Source organism: Saccoglossus kowalevskii, chromosome 5 (assembly GCF_978046115.1).
Source record: "Saccoglossus kowalevskii chromosome 5, keSacKowa6.1, whole genome shotgun sequence".
Classification (NCBI taxonomy): Eukaryota; Metazoa; Hemichordata; class Enteropneusta; family Harrimaniidae; genus Saccoglossus; species Saccoglossus kowalevskii.
The window spans coordinates 35,287,106-35,312,940 of NC_140645.1; the positions used below are offsets into that span (position 1 = coordinate 35,287,106).

At 34.1% G+C, this 25,835-nt stretch overlaps 1 protein-coding gene, 2 long non-coding RNA genes and 1 pseudogene across 4 annotated transcripts; 2 read left to right on the forward strand and 2 right to left on the reverse strand.

Moving 5' to 3' along the window:
• The first annotated feature begins 746 nt into the window (after positions 1-746).
• LOC144354804 (uncharacterized) lies at positions 747-24,780 on the forward strand (annotated as a pseudogene). Its single transcript, XR_014929578.1, has 7 exons — positions 747-811; positions 5,260-5,329; positions 5,500-5,714; positions 5,854-5,922; positions 6,027-6,122; positions 7,321-7,603; positions 24,643-24,780. The product of XR_014929578.1 is annotated as an uncharacterized LOC144354804 (transcript).
• Positions 11,082-12,701, forward strand: LOC146746100 (uncharacterized). The gene is made up of 2 exons (XR_014929579.1): positions 11,082-11,694; positions 12,466-12,701. It is a non-coding gene; the product is annotated as an uncharacterized LOC146746100 (long non-coding RNA).
• Positions 13,897-14,451, reverse strand: LOC144355622 (P2X purinoceptor 7-like). The gene has a single exon (XM_078010697.2). The coding sequence runs from the start codon at positions 14,449-14,451 to the stop codon at positions 13,897-13,899; it is 555 nt and encodes a 184-aa protein (XP_077866823.2).
• LOC144354712 (uncharacterized) lies at positions 15,320-17,315 on the reverse strand. The gene is made up of 2 exons (XR_013421014.2): positions 17,218-17,315; positions 15,320-15,461 (listed from the first exon to the last, which is right to left on the reverse strand). It is a non-coding gene; the product is annotated as an uncharacterized LOC144354712 (long non-coding RNA).
• Positions 24,781-25,835: the final 1,055 nt, after the last annotated feature.

Here is a 25,835-nt window from a genome sequence, read left to right on the forward strand (position 1 = left end):
CTCATTCATTGACAGTAACGAAGTGTAGCTTGACCGTGAAGTGTTAATAATGAATACAGTATGTGCTTGCTCCATATGATCTCGATGCTTTCAATGTATTATATATAATTTATTTACAGAAATATCCAAAACTGTTCTGTTGAGGATGTTGTTCTTAATTTTGATTGTCATGGTACTGAAGACAATGGAGTCACTCAAGATGATGATGATGATGATGGTGGTGACGATTCATCTGTTGATGCTGTTGATATGATAAAAGCTCCTAAGTGTATAGCTTATACAATTGTTAACCTGGTGAAAAAGCTTCATGGAGATGTGTGCTGTCGTAACGAATGTGAAAAAAAACTCACCTACAGCCATTCTCTGGTTGGAACTGCTCTCACAATTGAATGGGTTTGTTCTGACACTCATAGAAATGGCAGACGGCAATCTCAACCACGTTATGATGGTATATTCGCATTTCAGAAACTACTTTTTTGCGTGTTTAGAAAATTTATGCTGCACCTGCCATCCAAGCAAACTGGAACACATTGCGAAAGGACTTGCTTTAGTCATGTGAACTTCTTGTGTTCAGTGAACATCCTTTTTTATGGCAATCAGCTTTAACAATTTTGATAATGTTGCAGTTATGTGAGCAATGTGGAGGTGAATCAAGAAATCATGAATCATACCAATTTGCAAGTTAAATGATCTACCAATCATTATGCTTATGGTCTTCTTCTTTTCAGGCAACTGTGATAAGTACACAGATATAAAACATTCATGGGACCTGTGGCATGGTGGACAAAATATCATTAAAAAGGTTCTAGAGGTGGGTTACAAATGTTGATGAAGTACACAAATGATATCACATAATATTGCTATATTTTGCAATGGCCCTGTACACAACATGTTTCATGTGTATAGTTTTTCATTGACTTAATCCCCACCAGCCAACTTCTAAGCTTTTCTATTTTTCCGTTTTCATGTAATTATTTCCATCTGATGAATGAATGAATGAATGAATGAAGTTTATTTCACTATATACATATAATAATATTCAAATAAATGTGATATATAAACAGATGAGTAAATAAAATTATGTAAATAAGTCTATAATTTGAATTTTAGATATATATATATTTTTAGATATTTTTTATAAATTGTTTATAGTGTTTATAGTTGTTTATAGTCATGGACTAGTCTAGTCCATGACCCTAATAAAGAATGAACAAAATAAACAATAAATAATAATATTAATAAGTCATATACAGGTACATAGTTGTACATTTAAATAATTGAATAGATTCAAAATCTTAAATTAACAGAAGAGATGAAAGAAAATAAACTGATTGAAGCATTTTTATCAATTACTTGGAGAACAACGTAATCATACAAAGTTAGAATAGTAACAATAAACAAAAATATATATATATATGCATATACATACACACACATATACATATAGGAAGGGAATTCCAATGGCGTGTTGCAGTAAATTTAATTGTTTTTTGGCATAACGTTAGATTCATTTTGGGGATATAAAAACTATCAGCCATTGCTAAACGTGTTGCATAATTGTGGGGTATTGGGTCCAGATAATGATTTATTGTATGTGCAAAACGACAATTTTTTAGATCAAACACAAATAGACATGTTTGAAGTTTACATAACTTGTAAACATCTAATATTCCAAGTTTTTTAAACAAGGGGGCAGTGTGAGCATGCATGTCGGAGAATGTGATGAGACGTACGACTTTTTTCTGGAGGCGCGAGATTGGTTCAAGGAAAGACGAGTATGTGTTTCCCCAAATCTCTAAACAGTAAGAAATATGGGGAAGTATTAAAGAATTATACAGAAGAAGAAGAATTGATCTTGGGACATAATGCCGAATCTGTGAGATAATACCCACTTTTCTGGAGATTAATTTAGTTAGAAAATCTATATGAGGTTTCCACGTTAAATTACAGTCAATTGTCACGCCCAAATACTTTGTGGAACGAACGACCCATTAATGATTAAACTGCCATCTGTAGTAACTGTTCTTTGTGGTGACTTTATAATCATGTAGTTTGTTTTTTGTGTGTTAATAGTTAGTTGGTTAGCATTACACCATTCACAGACTTTCTGGAATTCGTCATTAATGTCAGAGAAATAGATTGTGTTGTCTTTGACAGATTTAAACAGAGTTGTGTCGTCTGCAAAAAGACAAAAATCGAAAACATCGCTGGAATTTGTAATATCATTGATATAAACTAGAAATAAAATAGGGCCTAAAATCGATCCTTGTGGAACACCACACTTTATTTATTTGAAAGAAGATAGTGTGTTATCAATATTGACTGATTGTTGTCGGTTGGAAAGGTAGTTTTCAAACCATTGTAACGGAAGACCTCTGATACCATAATGTTCAAGTTTGTGGAATAAGATTTTGTGATTAATTGTATCAAATGCTTTTTTCAGGTCGATAAAAATTCCGAAAGTAATGCAGCCAGTGTCCATGTTATCTGCGATGTTGGTGACCAGGTCAGCTAGGGCGAGTTTAGTCTTATGTTTTTGGCGAAAACCAAATTGCGTGTTTGATAGTATGTGATTTTTTTCAAGGAAACTTATAAATTGTTTATTCACAATAGATTCAAATATTTTGCTAAGGATTGGTAGGATTGAAATAGGGCGATAGTTACTGGCCTCTGTTGGGGTACCTTTTTTGTAAATGGGTGTAATCTTAGCAATTTTTAAGTCATCAGGAAAAACACCTTGGCTTAACGAACAATTGATAATGTGAGCAATGGGTCGGGCAATAATTTTAGCTGAATGAATTAATGTTTTAGGGTGTATTTCGTCATGTCCTGCTGATTTATTGGGATTAAGGGATTTGATTTGATTGAAAACTTCGGACTCACTTACTGGGTGGAAAAATAACGAGTTAATTTGACTCCCGGTTAGATATTGTCGAAAGTCACACGTGTTCGTTACACTAGCGGCAAGGCTCGGGCCAATATTTGTGAAATATTTATTAAATTCTTCACCGATATCAGAACTTTTCGTTAAGAGTTTGTCGTTGGATGAATTTAATTCATGCGGGGCTGACTTTGTTTTTGTTTTATTTAGAACCTCATTTATAACCTGCCATGTTTTATTTGTGTTCCCGCGGGTAACAACACATTTATTTGAGTAATAAGACTTTTTAGCCGACTTTAGCAACTTAGTCAAGACGTTTCTATATTGTTTATATTCGTGTGCATTTTGGAGATCTTTAGGGTTATTTTTCATTTTAATAAATAATTTGTGTTTTGTGCTGATTGACTTCAATAGTCCTCTAGTTAGCCAAGGTTTTTTAGAGAATTTTTTTCCCGAACTTTTTTCCGTTTAAGATGCTTTATAGAAACATTATTAAATTTGACATAAAATTCGGCATAGGTAGTATTCGGATCAGAGCAGTCATAAACAGATCGGCATGAAGTAGTGCTTAAATCGGCAACGAAGGCTTCTGAATTTAAGTTTTGGAAGTCGTATTTGTAAATATCGTTTTTTTGACTGAAAACATATTTTAAATTTTTAAGGATACCAACAATTGGATAATGATCACTAATTTCCGTTAGGATCGTGCCACTTTCAATAAAGTGATCAGTGATATTTGTTACTAAATGGTCTATTGTTGTGCTGGATTGTTGAAAAACGCGAGTCGCAGTGTCGATTATCTGGGAGAAATTATAAGCATTGAGTAGGGTGAGATAGTTAGAAACAGGTGTGGTATTATGTGCCGTGTCAAGGTTGACGTCACCGAGGATGATACACTTTTTACCACTAGCTGACACCTGGGATAGGCATGCTTCTAAACTGTCAATGTATGCATGATAAGAGGTGTTAGGTTTTCGGTAGTTAACACCCATGACGAGTCTATTGTTATTGACAATGGATTCCACAAAGATCGATTCACAATGTTTAATTTGAATATTATTAATGTGATTGAATGACAGAGAGCTGTGAATGTATAAAGATACACCCCCACCCTGGGAACTTTCTCTATTGCAAGTGATTAAATTATAATTTGGCAAGTTAAAAAGGACAGGGTTTGAATGTGAATTTAACCATGTTTCACTAAGTGCTAAAAAAAGGAAATTGTTATTTAATATATTGAGAAATGTAACAAAATCATCGTAATGTTTTGAGAGGGATCGAATGTTGAGATGTAGAAAAGAGCAGGTATTTTGAAATTTTAATGAATTGAAATTTTCGGGAGAATAGGAGTTGCAAGTATAATTACATTTGGAGTAATTTGTATTCATTAGCGGACAAAGGCATTATGACTGAAGTTACCTTAGTAGGTTAATTTATACGTTGGACATCTTGCAAGGACGAGATTTTCACAGCGCGCGATCCCGACTCTTTTCGCGCTAATATCTTTCCATTATCAGTCCATAGATACTTCCATTTGGCTGCTTTCCTTTTAATGTTGGCTTCGTGAAAAAGTTTCTTGCCCTTTTCAGTTAGTTGTTCATTTATGTATATTTTGTTGTTTGTGTCTCGTAGTCCCGCGATTCCTAGATCATTTTTCTTGTTCTTGTACATTTGATTGCGAACTGTTCGACGTGTGAAACGAACGATTATATTTTATGTTGCTTGCTCGCGATTACGTGGAAGTCGATGGCTGATGTCGATGTCATGTTCAGAAACATGCACTCCTACGGCTTCGGCTACTTGGACGACTATGTCGTCAGTGATTTCATCTTTTTTTTCAGGTATTCCCTGGATTATTAGGTTGTTGCGTCTGGTGTACTGTTGCAGGGATTCAATTTCATTCTGAGCCCCGTTCAGCTTACGCTCTGTTGTGATAAGTTGTTCTCGCAGTGATTTGTTTTCATTGCGTAATGCATTCATCTCTTTTTTAAATTCTTCGAAGAAAGAGTTCATGAAGTTCACGGACTTTTGTACTTCACACAGTGTAGTTTGCATACTTGATAATTTGTCTACCTTTTTGCATAATGAATCAAGTCTGTCTTCTATGCTGGTATGTGGTAACTCATCACTGTTGTCCGCCATCTTGCCTTTGTCTTCACCTTTGCCTGACTTCTCGAGACGAGGGAAATGTTTAGATTCACATGATCGGCACAAATGCAAGTCTCCTTGGCATAAACGAATACTTCGTGTTGCACCACAGTCTGCGCACTTCATCATTAAAAAGAACTTGGCGAAAATGTAGACTAGTTACTGCTTGCTTGTATCAATAGCAGGAGACAGTGATAAGCATGATCAACAAATTAGCATTTTGTTTTCAGGCATCAAAATCAAAGAATTGTAGAGAACTACTTGTGTGGGCAACTGCAGTTAGATGAGAGGAAAATGAAGGTATATGTTATATTTAGTTTATGTGTTTTAGTTGACCACTAGAGTGTTGTTTATTCTTCTAATATACTAGAGAATTTAGACCCAGGAGTAATTTATTTGAAATTTTAGATGCAGTATGCTTATAATAATTATAATTACATGGGTACAAATATCATGTTGATCTTTTGCAGGCAATTTGGTTTGGCATTCTGCATCATGTGGTTAATGAACATGAGTGGTTATTGAATGTTGATGGTACATATGGTGGATGTGTTCATGAACTCCTGTCTGTAGAAAACCAGTGTAGGCCTTGGCTCGAAAAAGGATCACCTGCTCATTTGGCCCTTAGAAATATTGGAGAGCATAAGCGCCTGTTGAAAAATCTTGGGTACTACACTAACTTCAGGTGGACAATATCATTGTATTTTATGACTATCTTTCAGCGCAGGATTTTAAACATAGTGTACATGAACTTGTTACACATTTTCATTTCTGCTATTTTATATGATTAATTAAAATATGTATTTTTTGGTTTACATCATCAGACATACTGGTTTCTTGGAATCTTTTCATAGCCACATGTTGATGTATGCTCCCAAACGACACTCGTACACGAAAGTATAATATCATATGCAACTTTGTAGTAGAAAAACTTGTGACTTATCAAGCTACTCTCAATAAAATCTAATAATAAATGTTCCATGTATGGTTCTTTCAGATTTGTTGGATATAAAGCTAGGACCCAGCTCGCTGCCATAGACTTTAACATGCATGCTGGACGTGAACAAGCTGTTAGTGAAGATGGACAACCAAAGTACGTAACAAAACACTGCCAGTGACAAAATTTGATCTTGTATTAATGAATTGATTTCCACTGAACAAAAAGCAGATCTCATTCATTGATCAGAATCTGATAAATTTTTCATGTGTAAAAAATACTTTCTTTACTAAACTTTGTAATTCAATAGCGTGTCCAGGATATTTTGGATAGATGGGTTGAATGATAACGTTTTTTGGTATCCCATTTTTATGTTGGTGACGCTACTTATACAAATCGAAACTACTATTAATTTTTGGTCAAAGTGGTCATGGGTGGAATTTGGGAATGGCAGCAAAGTTTTACTTTAGAAAACTGTTGTTATTTCTTGCTTCCATACTTTGTATGACTGGACATGTTTTTTAGCTTCGCTGTCGACTTTGTCGAGCGGAGCTTATCATATGAGTGATTGTCCGTCGCCGTCCGTCGTCCGTCTCAATGTTTTACTTTTTCGACTTGAAAACTACAAGCCTGAATGCTTTGATACTTGGTGTATATGTACCTTGGGTAGACCTCTCTTAGATTTGTTCATTTTGTAATGATATCTTTAGTTCTCTAATTTTGGTGAATATTTTTGTCATTTTTGGTAAAAAGTGATATTTTCAACTTCTTGTTAAAAACCGCAAGTCCAATTGCTTTGATATTACATACATAGGTACTACAAGTGGACCTGTCTCAGATTTGTTCATTTTGTAATGATATCTTTAATTCTCTAATTTTGATGAATATTTTGGTAATTTTTGGTAAAAAGTGATATTTTCAACTTCTTGTTGAAAACCTCAAGTCCAATTGCTTTGATATTACATACATAGGTACTACATGTGAACCTCTCTCAGATTTGTTCATTTTGTAATGATATCTTTAATTTTGGTGAATATTTTTGTCATTTTTGGTAAAAAGTGATATTTTCGACAAGTCTGATTGCTTTTATATTACATATATAGGTATTACATGTGGACCTTGTTAATTTCGAGGTGATATCTTCAATTACTTAATTTTGATGATTATTTTTGTCATTTTTGGTGAATGAAAAGTGATATTTTTGAATTCTTGTTGAAAACAGCAAGGTCCGTTGCTTTGATACAATGTACTATACATATTGTTCATTTTCTAATGATATCTTCTGTTCTTTAATTTAAATGTGCATTGCTAACAGCGGAGCTATCTCAGCCGACAGGCTGCTTGTTGTATCTAGGTTCAAAATCAACTATTCAAAACAGTCAAAAAGATTCTACCCGTCAGCTGTATTGGTTCCAAAACAATATACTTATATTACTGAGCTACAAGAACTTATATTCAGGATGAGATCCACTGTTGAAGGGCATATGTCTCGGCAAATATCATTTGCTGAAAATGATCCACGCCAAATCCACAGGAGATGATCTCTTTTGGACCCACCAAGCTTGTCAGATCTTGTTTCACAACACCTGAGTAGATTTTCAAGATCATCTACATCAGATTGTACTACATCTAACCAGGTATTTAACAGAATCTAATTACTTTAGTGTTATTACCAAACGCTTCAGCGTGGTATTAAGATTTTGTTTTCAGGCTTGGGTGGTACCAAGGTGGAAAATGGTTGCACATATGGGGGGTAATTCCTGGAATTGCAATAGAGAGGGTTCAGGCCGAAATATATATATATAGTGTTTCCATGTTTCGTCTGATATTTCTGTGGTATTCTGCTGCTGTAAATAATGCAAGATTTGTTCCGAAATTCAGTGTGTTGTGTGCACTCCAGGGTTATTCGTTTTTTTGCTCAAAACACCCCTATTTTTTAATGGGAGAGTCGAATAGTTTCACTCCCACTGGGAAATCTGCATTGTTACTTGAATGAGAGCTAACTAAACACATTTTCCAGACCGGCGAAAGTGTATGCAACAGCCAATGTTAACAGCCTGTCACGTGATTTTAGTCTGAATGTCAACATCAAAAGAGGCTAATCCATTTACGCAGGTATAACTGGGAATAGAATATGTGAGGGATTGTATCAACAGAGATGTGTATAATGAAAAGTAACATCTATCCTTCTTTTGCATCGCTGAGCATTTCTGTTTTAGTATACTTGTTTGAAAATGTTGAATTTGCATGATTTGCAATGTGTTTATTTACTGAAACTCCCCTATTGATCGAATCCCGGGTTTGAAAGAGAACGGCACACCACGTGATTCGTTTGAATACAATGGTGAAGGCACGCAAGCATGACTGCAGTTGTCAGCAGTAGTGCTGAGCTTCACGCTACGACTTCACTTGTGATGTTGCTTGTTAGCCGTGGATTGAATTAATCTTGATTACCGGTTAAAATGTTGCTTATTTGGCGTTGGTGATCTTTATTTGGAACTGGGTAACGTCGCCAGCAGAAACCTCCTGGGATTTTGATGTTGATGGTTGCGCCTCCATGGCAATCGCTAATTTTACTGCGGGTGGATCTTCCAAGAGCCCTTCGGGGTTTATAAAACTCATTCAACATACATGAAGTTCTCTCAATCGTAGTAGTCCATGTGATGTACACCTAATATGCCAAACATGTTGCTGAACGATTTTGCCAATGAAAACAAGCCGGTTGGCGATCCACTCCACTAAAAAAAAACTAGCAATATGTTTTCGGCTGTTGCCATGGTAGGACATGAACGTGAAGTTAACGTCGGTTTATAACTAAAACCGGGCACCGTATACAAAGTTCGAAAAAAAACATTCAGTCCTTGGAAGTCATTTTATTTTATTGCTAGGACGTATGCTGTTGTTAGGGATTGGTCAGTTACTTCGGCCTGGGGGTGGATCAGTAGGGGGGATACCCTGATTTTGATTTTGCGATTGGGGGGGGGGGGTCACCCTGTTTTCCACAATTCACACACGCGCTTATGCATATATTTTTTTAAATTTTATTTCAGAACAATAGATTAAAAAGTTAATCGTACAAATGTGTTCTTAATAATAACTATTACCCATATTGCCTATAAATTTGTTGATGCAAAAAATGTTATAGGCTAAATATTTTGGGGTTGAAGTTGACAAATAACTAACAGATTATGCAATGCGGCAGAGCCCCATGCAATTATACAGTTAAGTTTTGAACACATCCCAAGTCCATGTGATATCAGATTATTTTATTTAAAGTCTGAAGTCACCATTGTATAAGATATTTACTGGATTTATCCAATTGTAGCTGGAGACGGAAAAACACAGCAATTAGTACAAAGAGCAGTGACAGTTTTTGTTCAGCAAATCAAAAAAGTTAAATGAATTCATGTATATAAATAAATAGTTTTTTTTGTTTTTTTAACTTTTAAATATGCATATTTTGCTCTGTAAAATACCAAAATCCAACACAAATTTATACAAAAATCAAAGTGTCCTTTGTTTTCATAAGCACAGACTGTGCTTCAGGTGTAAAGCTTTCCTGGTCTATAAGATATGAAAGATATATTAAATCCAAATTAGTTTTCAAACCGCCTAGATTCAAATCCTCTTTTCCTATCTTATAAGGGCGTTTATCAAGTGAGTACTCCACAGCTTTGTTTTTATTTACTATCTTTAGCAGCATAGATTTCCCTACTTCCTGCAGCCTTTTCTGTAGTCGTTTTTTGGCTTTATGCTTCCCCTCCCCTCCTAAGGTGACTGGTCTATTAAATGCAAACACTAAAAAATACGGCAAACCACGATATTTTCAATGCACATCATACATTTTGTAATCATGTCAGAGCCAAAACTGTTAAATGTTTCTTTGTTTTTCGGGGGGGGGGGGTCAGCATGTTTTAAAATATAATGTTAGGGGGTCGCCCACTTTTTGTTGTTGATAGGGGTGGGTCAACTAAGATTTACTGCTGACAAAATGGAATCTGCCGACCCCCCCCCCCCCCAGGCCAGAGTAACTGAACAATCCCTTAAATTTATTATTTCCAACCGATAGTATTTTCTAGATTGCAGGCAGCATTTACAGTTCATTCAAAGTTCAAAGTTGCGTCGGGATTACGTTGATACAGTGTAACAATGTTGGCGTCGGTGATCTCTTACCGGTGTGCAACGTAGCCAAAATAAAAGGCATGAATACAAGACTAGTGGGAGGTAATAAATTTGGGGTCGAAAGTATTCAAAAAACAGTTTTTGGCTGTTGCCATGGTAGCTGTGGACCAGGATTGTTTTGCTAATTAGTGACGGTACGACCTGCCTGTCAATTATAAACAAAATTAGCCAAGCCAAAACAAATCTCAGTAAATTGTTGCCCACACTCAAGCGGATTAGAATGAGCTACGTGCATGCTTTTTAATCATAGAAATGTAGGGTGTGATACATTTGGCGTGAAGGTATTAAAAAATTCAGTTGTTGGCTGTTTCCATGGAAACGGTGGTCAGAATTTGTTTTCAGGTTTTACCAATAGTAACCTTGTGCCCACACTCAAGCTGAGCAAAATGAGCTATGTCTGAGGTGTTGTATCCAAAATTTGTAGGAGATACATTTCCTGATAACTAGGGTGAAGGTGTGACCTACCTGCTAAGTTTGAGCGAAATCGGCCAAGCCAAACAAATCACAGAAGAATTAATACGTGAAAACACTAGAAATCACACACACACACAGATACACAAAATTAAAGTGATTTTAAGGGCAATCCAAGTGGAGCGAATCGCCAATACCATGTTCATTTGCATATTGACCGTGAAAATACCAAACACATCATTGCATGGGTGATATGCAAGTCTTAGTCAAAATAAGTTACTGCTTAGAAGTACCATTACTGTTGTTCAAATTTCATTTCACTTGGCAAATATATTCATGTACCCAAACGTAAAGTATCGTACTTCTAAATATTGTTTATTTCTGCTATGTTTCGAAAAACGCTACTCTTGAACGGACTACTTTATTCGCTCTCAGACCTCATTTGCATATGGGGTGTGGAAGTACCGATTTTGATTTCAGGGACGAATCAAAATAAACTGCAGTATATATATAATAATGTGGAATACTTCCTTTCACTGTGAACATTTTTCCGCTAAAATAAATTCCAGTGAAAATGCCATTTCCCTCATACTCTATTGAGACTTGACACAGCACAGTGAAAATTTGATTCACACCGTATGCTTGAAAACTTTTCATCGAAAATAAATTAAGTGAAATTCTGTGTGATTTCATGAGAGTTGAAAATGAAAAAATTATATGACACCCAACCCTACCACTCCATACACAATGTAACCACACCTCAAAAACATCCTTTCACCAGTGTATTCTATTTGAATTCAGGAGAAATTTAAATAAACAAATTATATGACAACGAACTTAATTATAATTTCAACCTCTAGTTCAGCACTGATTAAATAAACTACCTCGTCTTTATGCCAACTTGAAGTTATTCAATGCCTACACCAGTGACTTCAAAATCTATGTTTCAATTCCAGGAATTTCACTTGCTATTAATTGTATGGGAGTGCCAGTCTTTTATTTTCTATTGTAATGTCAATTTCTTGTGATTACTCGGAAAATGAAGCTGTAACCACAGACCACAGTGCTGCAACTAAATCCTGGTATAAGCACCGGTTAGGCAGTCTTGAACTATGCATGTGAAGCCAGCTGAGAGGTATATCCAATCCTATAGATTTCTCATTGTTTGGTAACTATTTGCTGCAAATGCAACAAAAATCAATATAAAAATATTACCCACACAGCATTCAACAGGTTACTTGTTAATATTAGTACTGGATTCTGCTGCAAATCAGCCCTGGGTCATTAACAAGTTTGGGTTTTGATACAAGAAACCAGAAACCACCCAGAGTTTCAGTAAAAATCTTGAAATTTTTATTTCAAACCGGAGCAGGTTTTTTAAACGTAACATTCCCACTTTCTTGGAAACCCCTTGTTGATCCCTGTATTTATAAGTTTTGTGTATTTTTGTTATGGGTCAGTTGTATATTGTACTAATGAAGTCCTTATTAACAATGACTGAGTACAAACAAATCTTGCTGTACATGTTTCTAAGTACAACCATGGCACGATTTTTCCTGTGGCTGTACTGAGTAACATGTGCAGCAATATTTTTGGAACCGGCCAAATTTCATATGCGCCTCACTAGTACATTAAAAGCTAACAGCTAAATCATAATAAAAATATAGGTTCACTAAACACTGCTTATGACCCTATAATACAATCAACAAATACCAATAGACCTTGAACAACATAATTTATAAGATTAACCGTGTTATTGATGTATGGAGGGTTTTCTGCTTTATAATAAAACGTGCAGGAAAAGTCTGTATTTGTTTGCTTTTATTTCTCACATTAATTTTACCATCTGCAACTAGTTTCAGGCTGACAAGTTTTCTCAAAATTTGTTTCCTTTTCCCTATTACAGACTACTTGACGCATGGGGCCAGGAACAGCCACTGATGGCGCTGTATACAATCAAAACCTGTTTTGGCTTGCCTATGCTCGTGCATACTACAGCGTAAAGGCCAGAAACAGTTGTTAAATATGGTGACCAGTTTAGTATGATAGAAAGTGTGTGTATAAATAATCACAATAGACAAAGTGGGTCAAGACTGAATATTCGTGATTCCAGCATTTAATAATAAATACTTTCTATCAATAAATGCACTTTCAAATGATATTCATCATAACCTTGTTAAAGGAAAAGTCAAGCCAAACAACATAATGACCCTTCAGGAAAACGCTCTATAAATGTAGGAGAATGCAATTTTTTCATTCTCTAGATATTCAACTTTTCATCAGTATTATGTAGTCAGCCATCTTGATTCTTAAGCAAAGGATTATGGGTAAAGTCTGACATCATAGAATCTGTTTTCAGAAATTGAGAAAATGATTTCATCTATAATTTAAAACTTCAAATTGGCTGAAAGTTTAGAACATGGTAGTATATATGTATTGGTGCTTCTAAAATAGTTGTCATGGAAACCCAACTGAAAATATTTATTTACATGTTTATTTACATGAGTATTATGTTGTTAGCCTTGACTTTCCTTTTAAAGGTCAATAGCATATTGTGTATGCAGTGTGCATGTTTCTGTCCCTTCTCCTGTATTGACTGCTCAGCAAAAGATTTGTACACACTCCTACCATGTCATACTCTGTAATATGCAATTACAATTCTGGTTCCCCAGAAGTGCTGTAGTAAGAAAACCATGAATAACATCGAATGCCAACCAAGAAGACTGAATGTGAAAAGTTTATTTATTTTTCTATATTGTACACTACATAGAAGTATGACTACAGCAGCTGAACAAATTTGGCAGTTTGAAAGGCCATGTTAGTCATCTGACCACATAGATCAAAGGGAACTCTATTATTGCTAATATCTAAGTTTAAAACCCAATGTGACCAGAGAATACTGTAAACCGTTACAATTCGGCGGCTAGAAAATTTCATGATTTTTTTTATTTGAGGCACATCAGCGGCGATTGAATTTTGTGAAAGTTGCATGGAATTTAAAGCCACATAATTTTTGTATTGACTCTCTCATACTGGTATTTGTATCTGTGCAACGTTTTGCAATTTCAAAATGCCTGCCAAAGCTTTGAACGTCGTCAGGTTTAAACGATGATACTGTTTTAAACATGATTTTCAGGTTTTCGTAAAAATGTATAGCAAGCAAAATTAAAGCGGTTTACAGTATGGCTATTGAGATTAAACTATCATATAAATTCTGTTTGGAATCTAGCTGCTAATTACTTTTATTCTCTTATTTATATATACAGTTGTTACAAAGTGCATTATTCAATGTGACTAACTGAATAGTATTTATAATATAAATCAAGACCAGACATGATCAATCCTGTATTGCACCTTCTTTAAAGCCAACATATACATTATTGGGGCTAGGAAACTTTCGCCTTATTGCCCAAACACAGCATGATGGTACAACACGACGGTTACCTTTCCCCAAACGTCCATGTTGCCAAGAAATAAATTGCCTATATGCATAGTGACGAAAACGTGCATTGTCTCTATGAGGATTCTCAACATATACATCAGCCACAACTCTCATTGTTACTTCAAGGACATCACCATCTAATACTAAATGTTGGAATAACCAAGTACTAGTAAGACACTCTTGGCCTTGTCTGACAACACAACATTTGTTCTCAATCTGAGTTGGCAAATTTATGCATTGTCCACACTTGCACCATGGTGGGGTAGTCTCATTAGACTTGGGAACAGGTTGTGGATCTGGAGGTGGATTACTGATGGTTGGGTCTGAGCCTTCTTGTAAGACCAAGTCAGCACACGCACCTGGTTGACGTCTGAACAACTCTAATGTTATATGCTCAAGCCTTTTTCTTGGTAGACCACTAACAAATTCCTGAAAAATAAGAAATTTCATATTTGCAACTGTAAACAACAATCATACCACTGACTTCAGTCTTACTAAAATGACATGGGTAATTGAAACACGCACACAGTAAACATAGTTTTTGTATTGGGGGAGGGTTGAATAACAAATTCAAGTACTGCTCATACAAAATGGAAATAGGTGGTTTTAATTCTGCACTTAGGTCTTAATACACTTCTGAAAAGGGGCGATTTAAAAAAAGAATAACATTTATGAGCACAAATCCCTATTCCTGAATTATTGTCAGACGCGGTGTAATTCTATTTGCACATGCGTAACCTACATAGCAACAGGCGAGGGTAGGATAAAAATATAAAACGTCAATGAACACCGGTCGACATGCAACCCGGAAGTCAGTGACATATTTGAAAAAGCTTTTTAAAGATAGTGGAGTGAGTGTGGGTGGCTACAAACAAGGGCAGCTGGAAGAACTATTTAAGACAGCTGAGAAACGTGAATTTTTAGTTAAAAAAGATTTTCAGAAAAAACAGACTGAAATAGAGATGGTATGTGTATGTAATATGACAGTTTTTCAACTCCCAAAAAATATAAAAATATTATGCTATAGCCAAAGATAATTTGCATGCTCGTTATTCTTGCTTAGGCAGAATAGTGTGCAAATTGTCAGAGGCTGGTACAAGTTAGTTGAAAGAAGGTGGCAGTTTTATTTCAGGGGAATTTTTGCGTTGAGAGTTGGAAACATTGATGTTCAGCACTGCAACTCTGTGCGTTTGGAACATTCAAAATATGTCCTAGCTTCCGGTTTGTTGTCTCCAGGTCACAAAATATGTTTAAGCGCTATCAAATTGGGAATAATATTTGGTCATTAGACACCAATTGTGGAGAATCTTTACCTGCATTTTTCTTTTGTGGTCTCTTTGTTTATCCTCCTCACTGTGCCGCACCTGTCTCTGCACCACTAGTCGTCGTTTTCTCTGAGGGATGCGAGTGTTCACTGCTACTGCATCTTCAGCCCCATCTGAGTCTTCAGATGTAGAATCCTAAAAAACAAGGATAACATAATGGTTGGAAATAATATTTTTATTAGTTTACAGCCACAAAAAATATTGAATTAGGTAAAAAATAAACTGAAAAGGTTATTATTGCAATAAATGATATATTCATGGGAAAAACATATTGAAATGTAGGTAAATTATGCTTCATAGCATAAATTAAAAATCTCTACTGTAAACATAGTTGAACAAAAATCACATTCAGCATATCATCTAATCCATATTGTATATACTTTTATTTTATGATTTTATTTTCACCCTAAATATCCCCACAAACCAATAAACTAAATTTCAGAGGTGTACACAAAGGGTATATGTCTAAATTATTGCCCTTGGTAATTGTACATGATGTGGGTGTTTGTCATATTAGGTGACTATAATGGTATGTTGAATAAAGAGAAAAATATATTTTCATGACTAGTCCTGAATGGTCCAATTTTAATCTAAATTTATATAAAACAACATAGTGGCGAACATCAAACTTCATACAGTTGAGGCATGTAACAAGTCTAAATTTACATTTATACATATCTTGGAATAGTAATAAAATCATATGGCAAGTTTCAAAAATGTAATGTCACATCTGGCTACAAAAACAGACAAATCAATTCACATTTAAAATAATCTCTCTAGAGTATTAGATATATAGACCTAAAATTGAGATTATTTAACATATTAAACAAATCAGTTATAATCTATGAATCAAAATGTTGGGGCACTGGAAACTAAAATCCAAGAAAATGATACAAACAATTTACAGGATGAATTTAAAGAAAGACTTCCTTTTGTACCCCACACAAAATATTGGTGGGGGGGGTACCATAACTATTTTTGATAAATAGGCGAGGTAAAATTTGTTTTGTGGGTGTACAGTATTTCGGTGGGATCAATCACTATCAATCAATATTTCTTTCCGAAGATGTTCTCAACAAATACTACAAAAGAGTACAAGATCATATTATTTAGCCACAAGAGCATAGTTGTGTCAATAAACACTACTACTCTAACTCAGTGTGACATTCAGGCAATAAAATATTAGCAGCATGTAATAGAATTCCAAAATAAACAAAGCAAGCTTACAAGTATTCACATGATCAATATAATTGGATAAATACAGTGTCATGGAATATCAAGAAGAGACACATAGTATGTGCATTTGATTATATAACTTCCTGGACTATCATTTACAAGGCCAATGACTGTCAATAAACAAAACACACAAGCCATTCCAACTACTGTGTTAGGTTTGCATTAGCAGCATCTTTTTTAAGTTATAAATTCTTGCTTGTAATGATTTTGACATCTGTTTTATTTGTTTATTTTTATTTTATAAAAAGGAAATGGTCACAAGGTACAAGCAAAACATATAAAACAGTATGCTAAATAACAAATACAATCACTAAATCACACAATCATTAAAATGGCTATTATTATACGCATGCTAGGCAGTGGATAACCCTGCGTGTGCTGTGATAACTGTGTTCCGAATACTGTGCGACCCACCCACCCTTGGAACCCGAAGACCAGGAATCGTGAGCTACAGAACTGTATTTGGCTAGGTGGTGATTTACCGCAATGACTGTATTATCATATTTTGTGTACAGTTGCTAATCACAATACCTGATAACTATTACATGTTTGTCTCATTTGAGGTACGTGATTATGAATACATGATCCACCTAAAATGTACAAAAACAAATGTAAAATTTACATGGAGTGAAAAAAAATATAAAGTTTCGCTTACCGATGCCTTATTCATGCATGGCCGGTGTTTACCACAACTACATGCATCGTTGCACAATTCGTCCCATGTCTTGCAAGGACAAGCTCCACGTCCGTGTTTCCGCATACACGCACCTTTGCATTTGCAGGACCTTGGTTCATCAACGTTTTCAACTGTTCGCAGTGCTTCCTCAATCATCGCTAAATCGTAGTTTGCCGCCATTTTGAATTAGAAAAAAAATAGCGAGGTGCATTGTGGGTAACAAAAGGTGTTTGTAAATAAAAACTCTGGACATGCGCAGCGCGACGACGGGCCCGCTTTAAGTAATATATCGGAGAATATGAACTAAGCGTTGACATGAACTCACTAGCATAATCGCCGAATAAGTAAATTGGAAACAATAAGTTAATTCGAGTCTTTAATATGCCTTTATAATTTTTTATTTATAACCTTATAAATGCCAAGTAATCACACATGAAACACGTGATATCGTTTCCACAACATTAAATATTTCATACCTTCATCTTCACCGTCTTCTTCTTCATGTACAACATGTAAAATAAATATCGGAGACTATGAACTAAGCGCTGACATGATCTCAATAGCATAATCGCCGAATAAGTAAATTGGAAACAATAAGTTAATTCGAGTCTTTAATATGCCTTTATAATTTTTATTTATAACCTCATAACTGCCAAGTAATCACACATGAAACACGTGATATCGCTTCCACAGCATTAAATATTTCATACCTTCATCTTCACTGTCTTCTGCTTCATGTACAACATGTAAAATAAAGGTAATTTTTTTTAGAAAGATGCTTGAATATAATGTCGAGTTTATTTGGTGTGTTGATTCAAGCTACTAAAACACACCCTTGAGTTTATCAAATTACAAAATTGATATTTAGATTAGCATAGTAATTCAATGCATGACAAAGTAACAAGACGTGTAGTGGTCATGACCATATTGCTACTGAACTTGAGACACGACTAAAATAGCGTCGAATTAAATTCTTCTAAGAATGTGTTCTAATACTATATACTGTAAAGGATATGAAAATCTGCAAAAATGTGTTGTTACATGTGTTTGTGTTTTTACAAAGTTATATTCTAAGATATGACCATTTCTGCTTACACCTCTTTCAAAGGGGGATTTGGATTATAACACGACCTAAATCCTACTTTAGACCAATACACTTTCCTTTCAGTTTAGTGTTAAGTTCCTTTGTTATGTACAACAGCAAATATTTTGGAGGGAGTCCAAAAAGTGAACATCCAAAAAGACATTATTATATACATTATTATATGTAGTATTAGGTTTAGAGTCCAAAACAGTACACTAAATAAACCAAAAGTGCATTAGAGAATACCCAATGTGCATAATTTGATGTGCCACTACGTAATCCATTTTTAACACTACTGTTTTGACATTGGCTTTTCTATTCTATTGATTTAGATATTGAGCTGCCTGATAACAGATGTTCAAAACGTGCACAGAATGGAAAAAACGTTTCACTGGGGATTAAAAAGAGAAAATTTCATACAAGTTGATCTTGTGTTTTTTTCCTACTAATGTCTTTTCTTACAAACTGGGGTTTGGTACAAATTTCTTCATAATACGACGTTCACAAATTCTACTCTAAGTCAACATAATATGGTACGATGAATATTATTGTTATAGAAATATAGGATAATGCTAAGAAAGATATTATTGGACGAGTGATTTTGTCTCTATCTACCTTATGTGCTTTAGCATGAACAAATGCGAGAGTACAATTTAATTAATTTAATTATAGTAACCATGACCTAATTTTTACTGTGTAGAATTGTATAGAAGAGATTCGGGTGAATAGAAAAAACGGGGGCCAGATAACCGTGGCTTGGGGTAGTAACTAGGCTTATTATACAAACATAAAACAGCATCCGACGAGTACAAGGACAATTTCTCAATTTATAGGAAATGTCGCGTTCTTGAATTTTGGCTGAAAGGAGATATATTACATGTTTGTGATAGGTCAATAAAGAGGGAATCTGGTTGGTTAAAATGTATGCGTTGTGATTGGCTGAATTTTTTGTATGCAGAATCCAAAAGTGCTTATATTGTTTCCCGATATCTACTTGTGACTATGCACTTGGTTGCCGAGGTATTTCATAAATTAAATAAACTAAATATATGTATTAACTTGGCGTTCTTGAATATAAGATACATTTCTGGATACACACATAATTTTTCATTTATAACCTTATAAATGCGAAGTAATCACGCATGGAACACGTGATATCGCTCCAGCAACATTAAATACTTCATACCTTCATCTTCAATGTCTTCTTCTTCATGTACAACATGTAAAATAAAGGTAATTTTTTTTAGAAAGATGCTTGAATATAATGTCGAGTATATTTGGTGTGTTGATTCAAACTACAATACCACACCGTTGAGTTTATAAAATTACAAAATTGATAGTTAGATTAGCATAGTAATTCAATACATAACATAGTAACAAAACGTATAGTGGACATGGTCATACTGAATCCTGAGGTCTACCTTGATTAAAAATCATCAGCATTGATTCCTAACTATAAGGAATATGAAAACTGGCATAAAAGTGTTTGTGTTTTTAAAAACTGTTATATTCTAACATATCAAAATTTCGGCTTACAACAATCGTACACAATTTGAGTCCTACTTTAAGCCAATGAACTTTCCTTTGAGCTTAGTGAAGAGTTCCTTTGTTAAGTAAAACAGCAAATATTATTGTGGTAGTCTAGAGAGTGAACAACCAACACGCCTTTACGACGAAAATACAACTCGCTTATTTACGTTATTGCATGTCATATTAGGTTTTGAGACTTGGTGAGTCTAAAAAGGTACAGTAAATGAACAAAAAACATGCGTTAGTAACATATATATGCAGAATTCGATTTGCCACTACTAAATGCATTTGTAACACTCTATTGACATTGTTTAGTCTAGTGATTTAGCTCTTGAGATGGCTGATAATTGACATTCAAAACTTGCAGAGAATGGCCAAAACCCACACGCTTCATATGGGATTAAATAAAGAGCAAAAATGTTCATATGAAGTTGATCATATGTTTTTTTCTTCTTAACTTCAACATGACATGGTGCAATTGATAATGCTGAGAAATGTATAATTGGGCGCGTGTTTTGTCTCAATTTACGTTCTGTGTTTTAACATGACAAGAATATAGAAAGATTGTATGAGTAAATTGATACAGAACTCAATTCATCATTATTTACGAAAAATATTATTTATGAGGTGAATATTTTCTCCACATTCACAATTAAGATGGAAAGACGTTGATTTAAATTATATACTATACAGTTAATTATATGATTTGTTGTCGGACGGTGAGATTGAATAATAAAACAAAGATTAATTATTCTTAACTTCAACTTTATATGTTCGTGTATCAGAGAAAGTTAGATTATGTCACTCCAATAGCATTCTATAGTTAAGGAGTAGATGCAGGTTCGTGGGCACTCAGGTGATTTTGCATGTTTTATGTAGAGAATCTTTACTGCCATTTCGGAGCTCTACCCCCAATTTACTGAAAATTACTATAAAAAGTTTAACAATACATTTTACTCTAACGCTTTGCAAAGCTGTATATAATTAACAAAAGCATAATTTGGTTGTGAAAGTTGATGCCAGAATGTTTATCCACAACAGAACGTCTTATATCAATATGTCAAAAATGGTAATTAGAACTACTCATGAATTCAACACTTCTGGCATCATTGTATGTTAGTTCTTCTACATTTACGAGTTTACAAATATCAAAATAATAATAATCCAAAAGAACAAATCTCAAGATTCCAAATTAAGTAAAAGCGATATTATTTGAGACATTAAATAGTAATATGCTTATATGAATGGTTGATGTATTTGGTGTGTGGCTTATCACATGTTTATAAATATATGAATATGATTTAAATATGTTTTTCGTTCCATGAAAGCATGTTAGCTCGAAGCTACAAAATTGCCATCATTGTTTCCTTAAAGGTCTAAAACATAATGGGTATTTTCTCACAGAATACAAAGCAGTGCCTAAACGCTCAATTAACACGTTTGTATTTGGTAAAAGCCCTTATTCTTTGATTGCACTAAATGCCATGATGGTGCTTTTCGGCAATTCTTATAGTTATTCGTATAATTTATAATTATAAGTGAAAAAACGAACACATGTCACCGCGAATCACATATTACAGATAAGGACAAACTGAACAAGTACTCTAGTGAGATTTTTGCGTAATGTCTTTATGAGCAGCGGTACTAATTGAAATTTTCACAAAGATTGTGAAATACCATTGGTAATTTCTGAAACGTGATACATAAGTGTGTACTGACGTCTGGAATTCTGTTTTATAAAATGTGTACATAGAATACGGTTGTAGGAATATCCAAATAGACTAGAATTATGGCAGAGATAAAAACTGAGAAATAAATAAGAAATTAACAATACACTTTCAATATGGTTGATGTGATGATAAATTATTTATATGTGTTTGACATGATTTATCCCCTGCGTTGCCAAGTTACTGAAGTTGTTCGGGTAAAATTATTTTTCACAATTACACGCATATTTTCAAATTGGAGAAGGATATATATTACAAGAGTGTGATGGAACGATTTGTTTGAGAAATTGCTTTATACAACAAATGTTGGGGATATGTGATTAGATATACTATGCAAGGATGAATTTTAATCTTGGTGATCATTTTAGAGAAGGTCAATTTAATTTATGGTCATATAAAATATCTTAATCTTCAGATAATGTATCATGTATGAAAACTAACTAAATAATAACGTTTCATATTTGGCACATAACATGTTTATTTCAGTTCGCTTTAATTCGCGACTTTCGGGTCTAACTTCCATGTATTCGTCAAGAGGTGCTACTGGTATGGGGCATTTTATTACTGAAAATTGTAATCGCTACAACTAAGGCGTCAATTCACTTGATTATTATTACAAATAATGAAACTAAATATCAAGTAAAACACTCCAGCAAATGTACAAATGTTAAAGACTGTGTCGCGCTCTCTGGCCTTAAGACGTCTTTGTGATGTGAAAAGGTAAAATTTCGGCCGTCGATAAAAAATTTGAAATATTTGCTAATTCTAAAGGACTAATGTACACACAATCAAACCAAACACTTCGTCTTCTGAGCAATAATTGTACTGGATCATTGGATATAACTATTTGTAATACCGGATTTGAAGGGTTTGGGTTGCCTATTCTCATCTGGGAGTGACTTCGGTTATTAAACTATCAGCACAGCTGACCACGTGAATTACATTGTATATATCATTTTGTCGCATATGAACAGCTTGTACAAATGCATGACACACTTTTGAATTTAAAAATCGAAATATTTCGTGTTTAGACTGTATTATTTAAAAATGCTCTGCGTCAATATATTGTTAGCTCTGGGATTTGAAACTGGCGCTCTCTCAACGTATAGATACAATTCTGCACAAATTAAAAACAAATAATTTTGATCAAACCCCTATATTGGGAGTGTCGATATTTCTAATATAGAACAAGACGTTTATTTGTGGAACAATGTTCTCCAGAAAAGTCTCAAGATTTGGAAACTATCAGATGTTGCAAATTTACAGTTTATAGGGGGTTGTATTGACATATCGGGGTGTAATGCATTTCCATGTTATGTTAACATCAGATATCACTACTTTGCATAGCTTCCTAATATAACATGCTCACTTTCATGTATGAAGTAAGCAGCTTACGATTACCATTTGATGGTTTATTGCGAATATTCTGAACACAAATAAAATTATTTAAAATAAGTATTAGACAATTTTATGTGACAATTATTTATTTGTGTAATCTTCTAAATGTTTCAGTGGAAATCCCCTCTATTAAGAAATAAGTAGATCATTTCTAATTATTATTGTTGAGAGCATACTGGTTAATGTTAATGTTTTTTCATACATGTATATCACTATAATGACCTATTGGTATTATCAATAATTTCTATAAATCCTGATGTTATACTACATGTCAAAAATACGCTATTCAAAAGAATTTGTATCACCTAAGTCTGTAATGTATTTAATGCATTTAAAAAGAACTGCACCTCTCTTGCATAAATAAAGATAATATTAGTATATTCAATTTAGACACGAATATGGAAGTTTATTTAGTATATGACATATATGAGCATGAGATGAACACATAATGAACATTCTATTAGTATTATAAAATTAAAAATAATATTTTATGGAAAACTATATGAGGACTATTTCCAGTTTACAATTGTGTTATAAATGAGAAATATTATGATTGCTAGAACAGAATGAAATTATCTTACCTATAAAGTATGTTTCGTCCGAAGCTGAAATAAAAATAGGAAAAAACAATTACAAACGCAGTACACATATGTGAAGTTATATTAATCTTAATTCGATAAAACGTCCCATAACTGGTTTATTGTTCGTCAAACAATGTTATTGATGGTTGGTATAATGTCACATGTCAACTTTTATACCACTCTAACAACTTATGAATAAGGTGCACGTTGTTGACACATTTTGAGCGTACGTAACCTTTGTTCTCTTTATGAAGAATACACATTGAAATGTTTATGCTGTGGATACGCTGGTTTTCTATATCGAAAGAAACAAAATAAGAAATGGATATAGAAGAAATCCTATTTTTAATTGCATAGTTGCATTCGATTTTCAAAATGAAAAGTGTCTCAGTAAACTTTCCTATAATATATGTTATTTTTACTGTACTAACATTTTGACAACTATTTACATATAATATCACTAAAATATATTTTATTATATTGAAATATTGTATGGCATCTCTGACAAAACATAGTTATGATGGCAATATCTGTGTATTGTCACTAGGCTAAAATTAAAATAGCTTTTAAACCCTTTCTTGAATTCAAAAAATATCCTCGCCTGGTGTCCCTCTTCATCACTAATGTGGAATAATATTCTATGGGTGATGACAGGATACAGAAAACACAACAGCGTATTGACAGTGTAACAGATTTATTGAAACAATAATACAGTCATGATAATGATCTACTTATGTACTGAATTCTGAATATATGTATATAATATACACTATATTATATACTATATTCTGAGTTTAGGCGGGAAGATATCGTTATCACTGGTCAATTAAGATGTGCTAAGATTACTATTTTGCATCTAGTCATATGGGATTGGGCACATAGTTGAGATGTATGATTGGATGAGAGGCCGAAGGTAATTGGTCTTATAGGGGAGACATGTGTTTAGGTAAGAGGTTGAATGTTGTATCCGAAATTGTCCCAAACTAGATGATTTTGATTTTCAACAATCACAACACTATCAGTTTCCGGTAGATTGAACAAATCTTGGGCAATGAACATACCGTTTTTTGTGCATTTTTTTCAGAACATTCGCACTTCACTAGGCTTCACAAATAAAGAAGGTACGGCATGGTATGACATCTCACCACACTACTACGCAACCACTAGTACGCCACTACGCCACCACTAGTATGCCATGCCACTACACCACCACTACTACGCCACGTCGGCACTACTACGCCACCACTACTACGCCACTACGCCACCACTAGTATGCCATGCCACTACACCACCATTACTACGCTACGTCGCCACCACTACGCCACGCCCGTCACGCCACCGCATTGCACAAATGAAAGTATATAAATATTGTTGTGTCACGGGCTAAATTATCAACTCATGGATAACATATCCGATGACGTCACTTGTACAGACTCACGCATAATTGAGTTCAGTTTATAAAATACGGTATCATTAGTGTCAATCAACAAATTGTTTTTTTATATTTAAAATATCATTTAATAGCCAAAATGTATGTATAATGTGTAAATTATGTATGTGTACGTTTGCTACCGTAGTGCCAATTATTCCGAACTAGTCATTATATTTTCATGATCAACACAAAGTTAGAGATTATCTCAATATTTATTCACCTCATTATCAATTCGCCTTGTTTTATGAGCACAAATATAATAATAATTACTATAATTATATTTGATGATCAAACGAAACTTTTCCAAGTACTATTTAAAATGATAATAGTAAATCTCCAAATCGATGTGCATCTGAATAATATTTCATCATTAAAATATTGTCTGAAATTTATGCACACAAATTTGGGTTTTTGATTTGTAAACGCGTAAATTACGTGTGGTCTTTTACATTCATGACTAAAATGGTAAATATTCGAGAAAATATTCTGACTTACGCCAATCAAACAGGAACGTCTCGACATATTTCAGTAACTCTTCACACTCCATCATGCTGAATAAATCCCGGATAATTTTGACTGCTTTGTGTGTCACTTTGTGAATTACTGCAAGCCCAAGAAGTAATTCCACTGGACGTCTGAAATATGTAATCAACTGTGCAGTCATGTACTTCTTACAAAAATACCGTAGACCATCAAAGGTTACTGAAATATACAGTGTGAATGATTAGCATATATTATGCATTTAAAATGTATGAAAATATAAATATACCATATATGTTGACGTTTTCTGTAAAATAGAAGTGACATCATACTAAATCGTTACCTACATCCATAACAATAGTCAC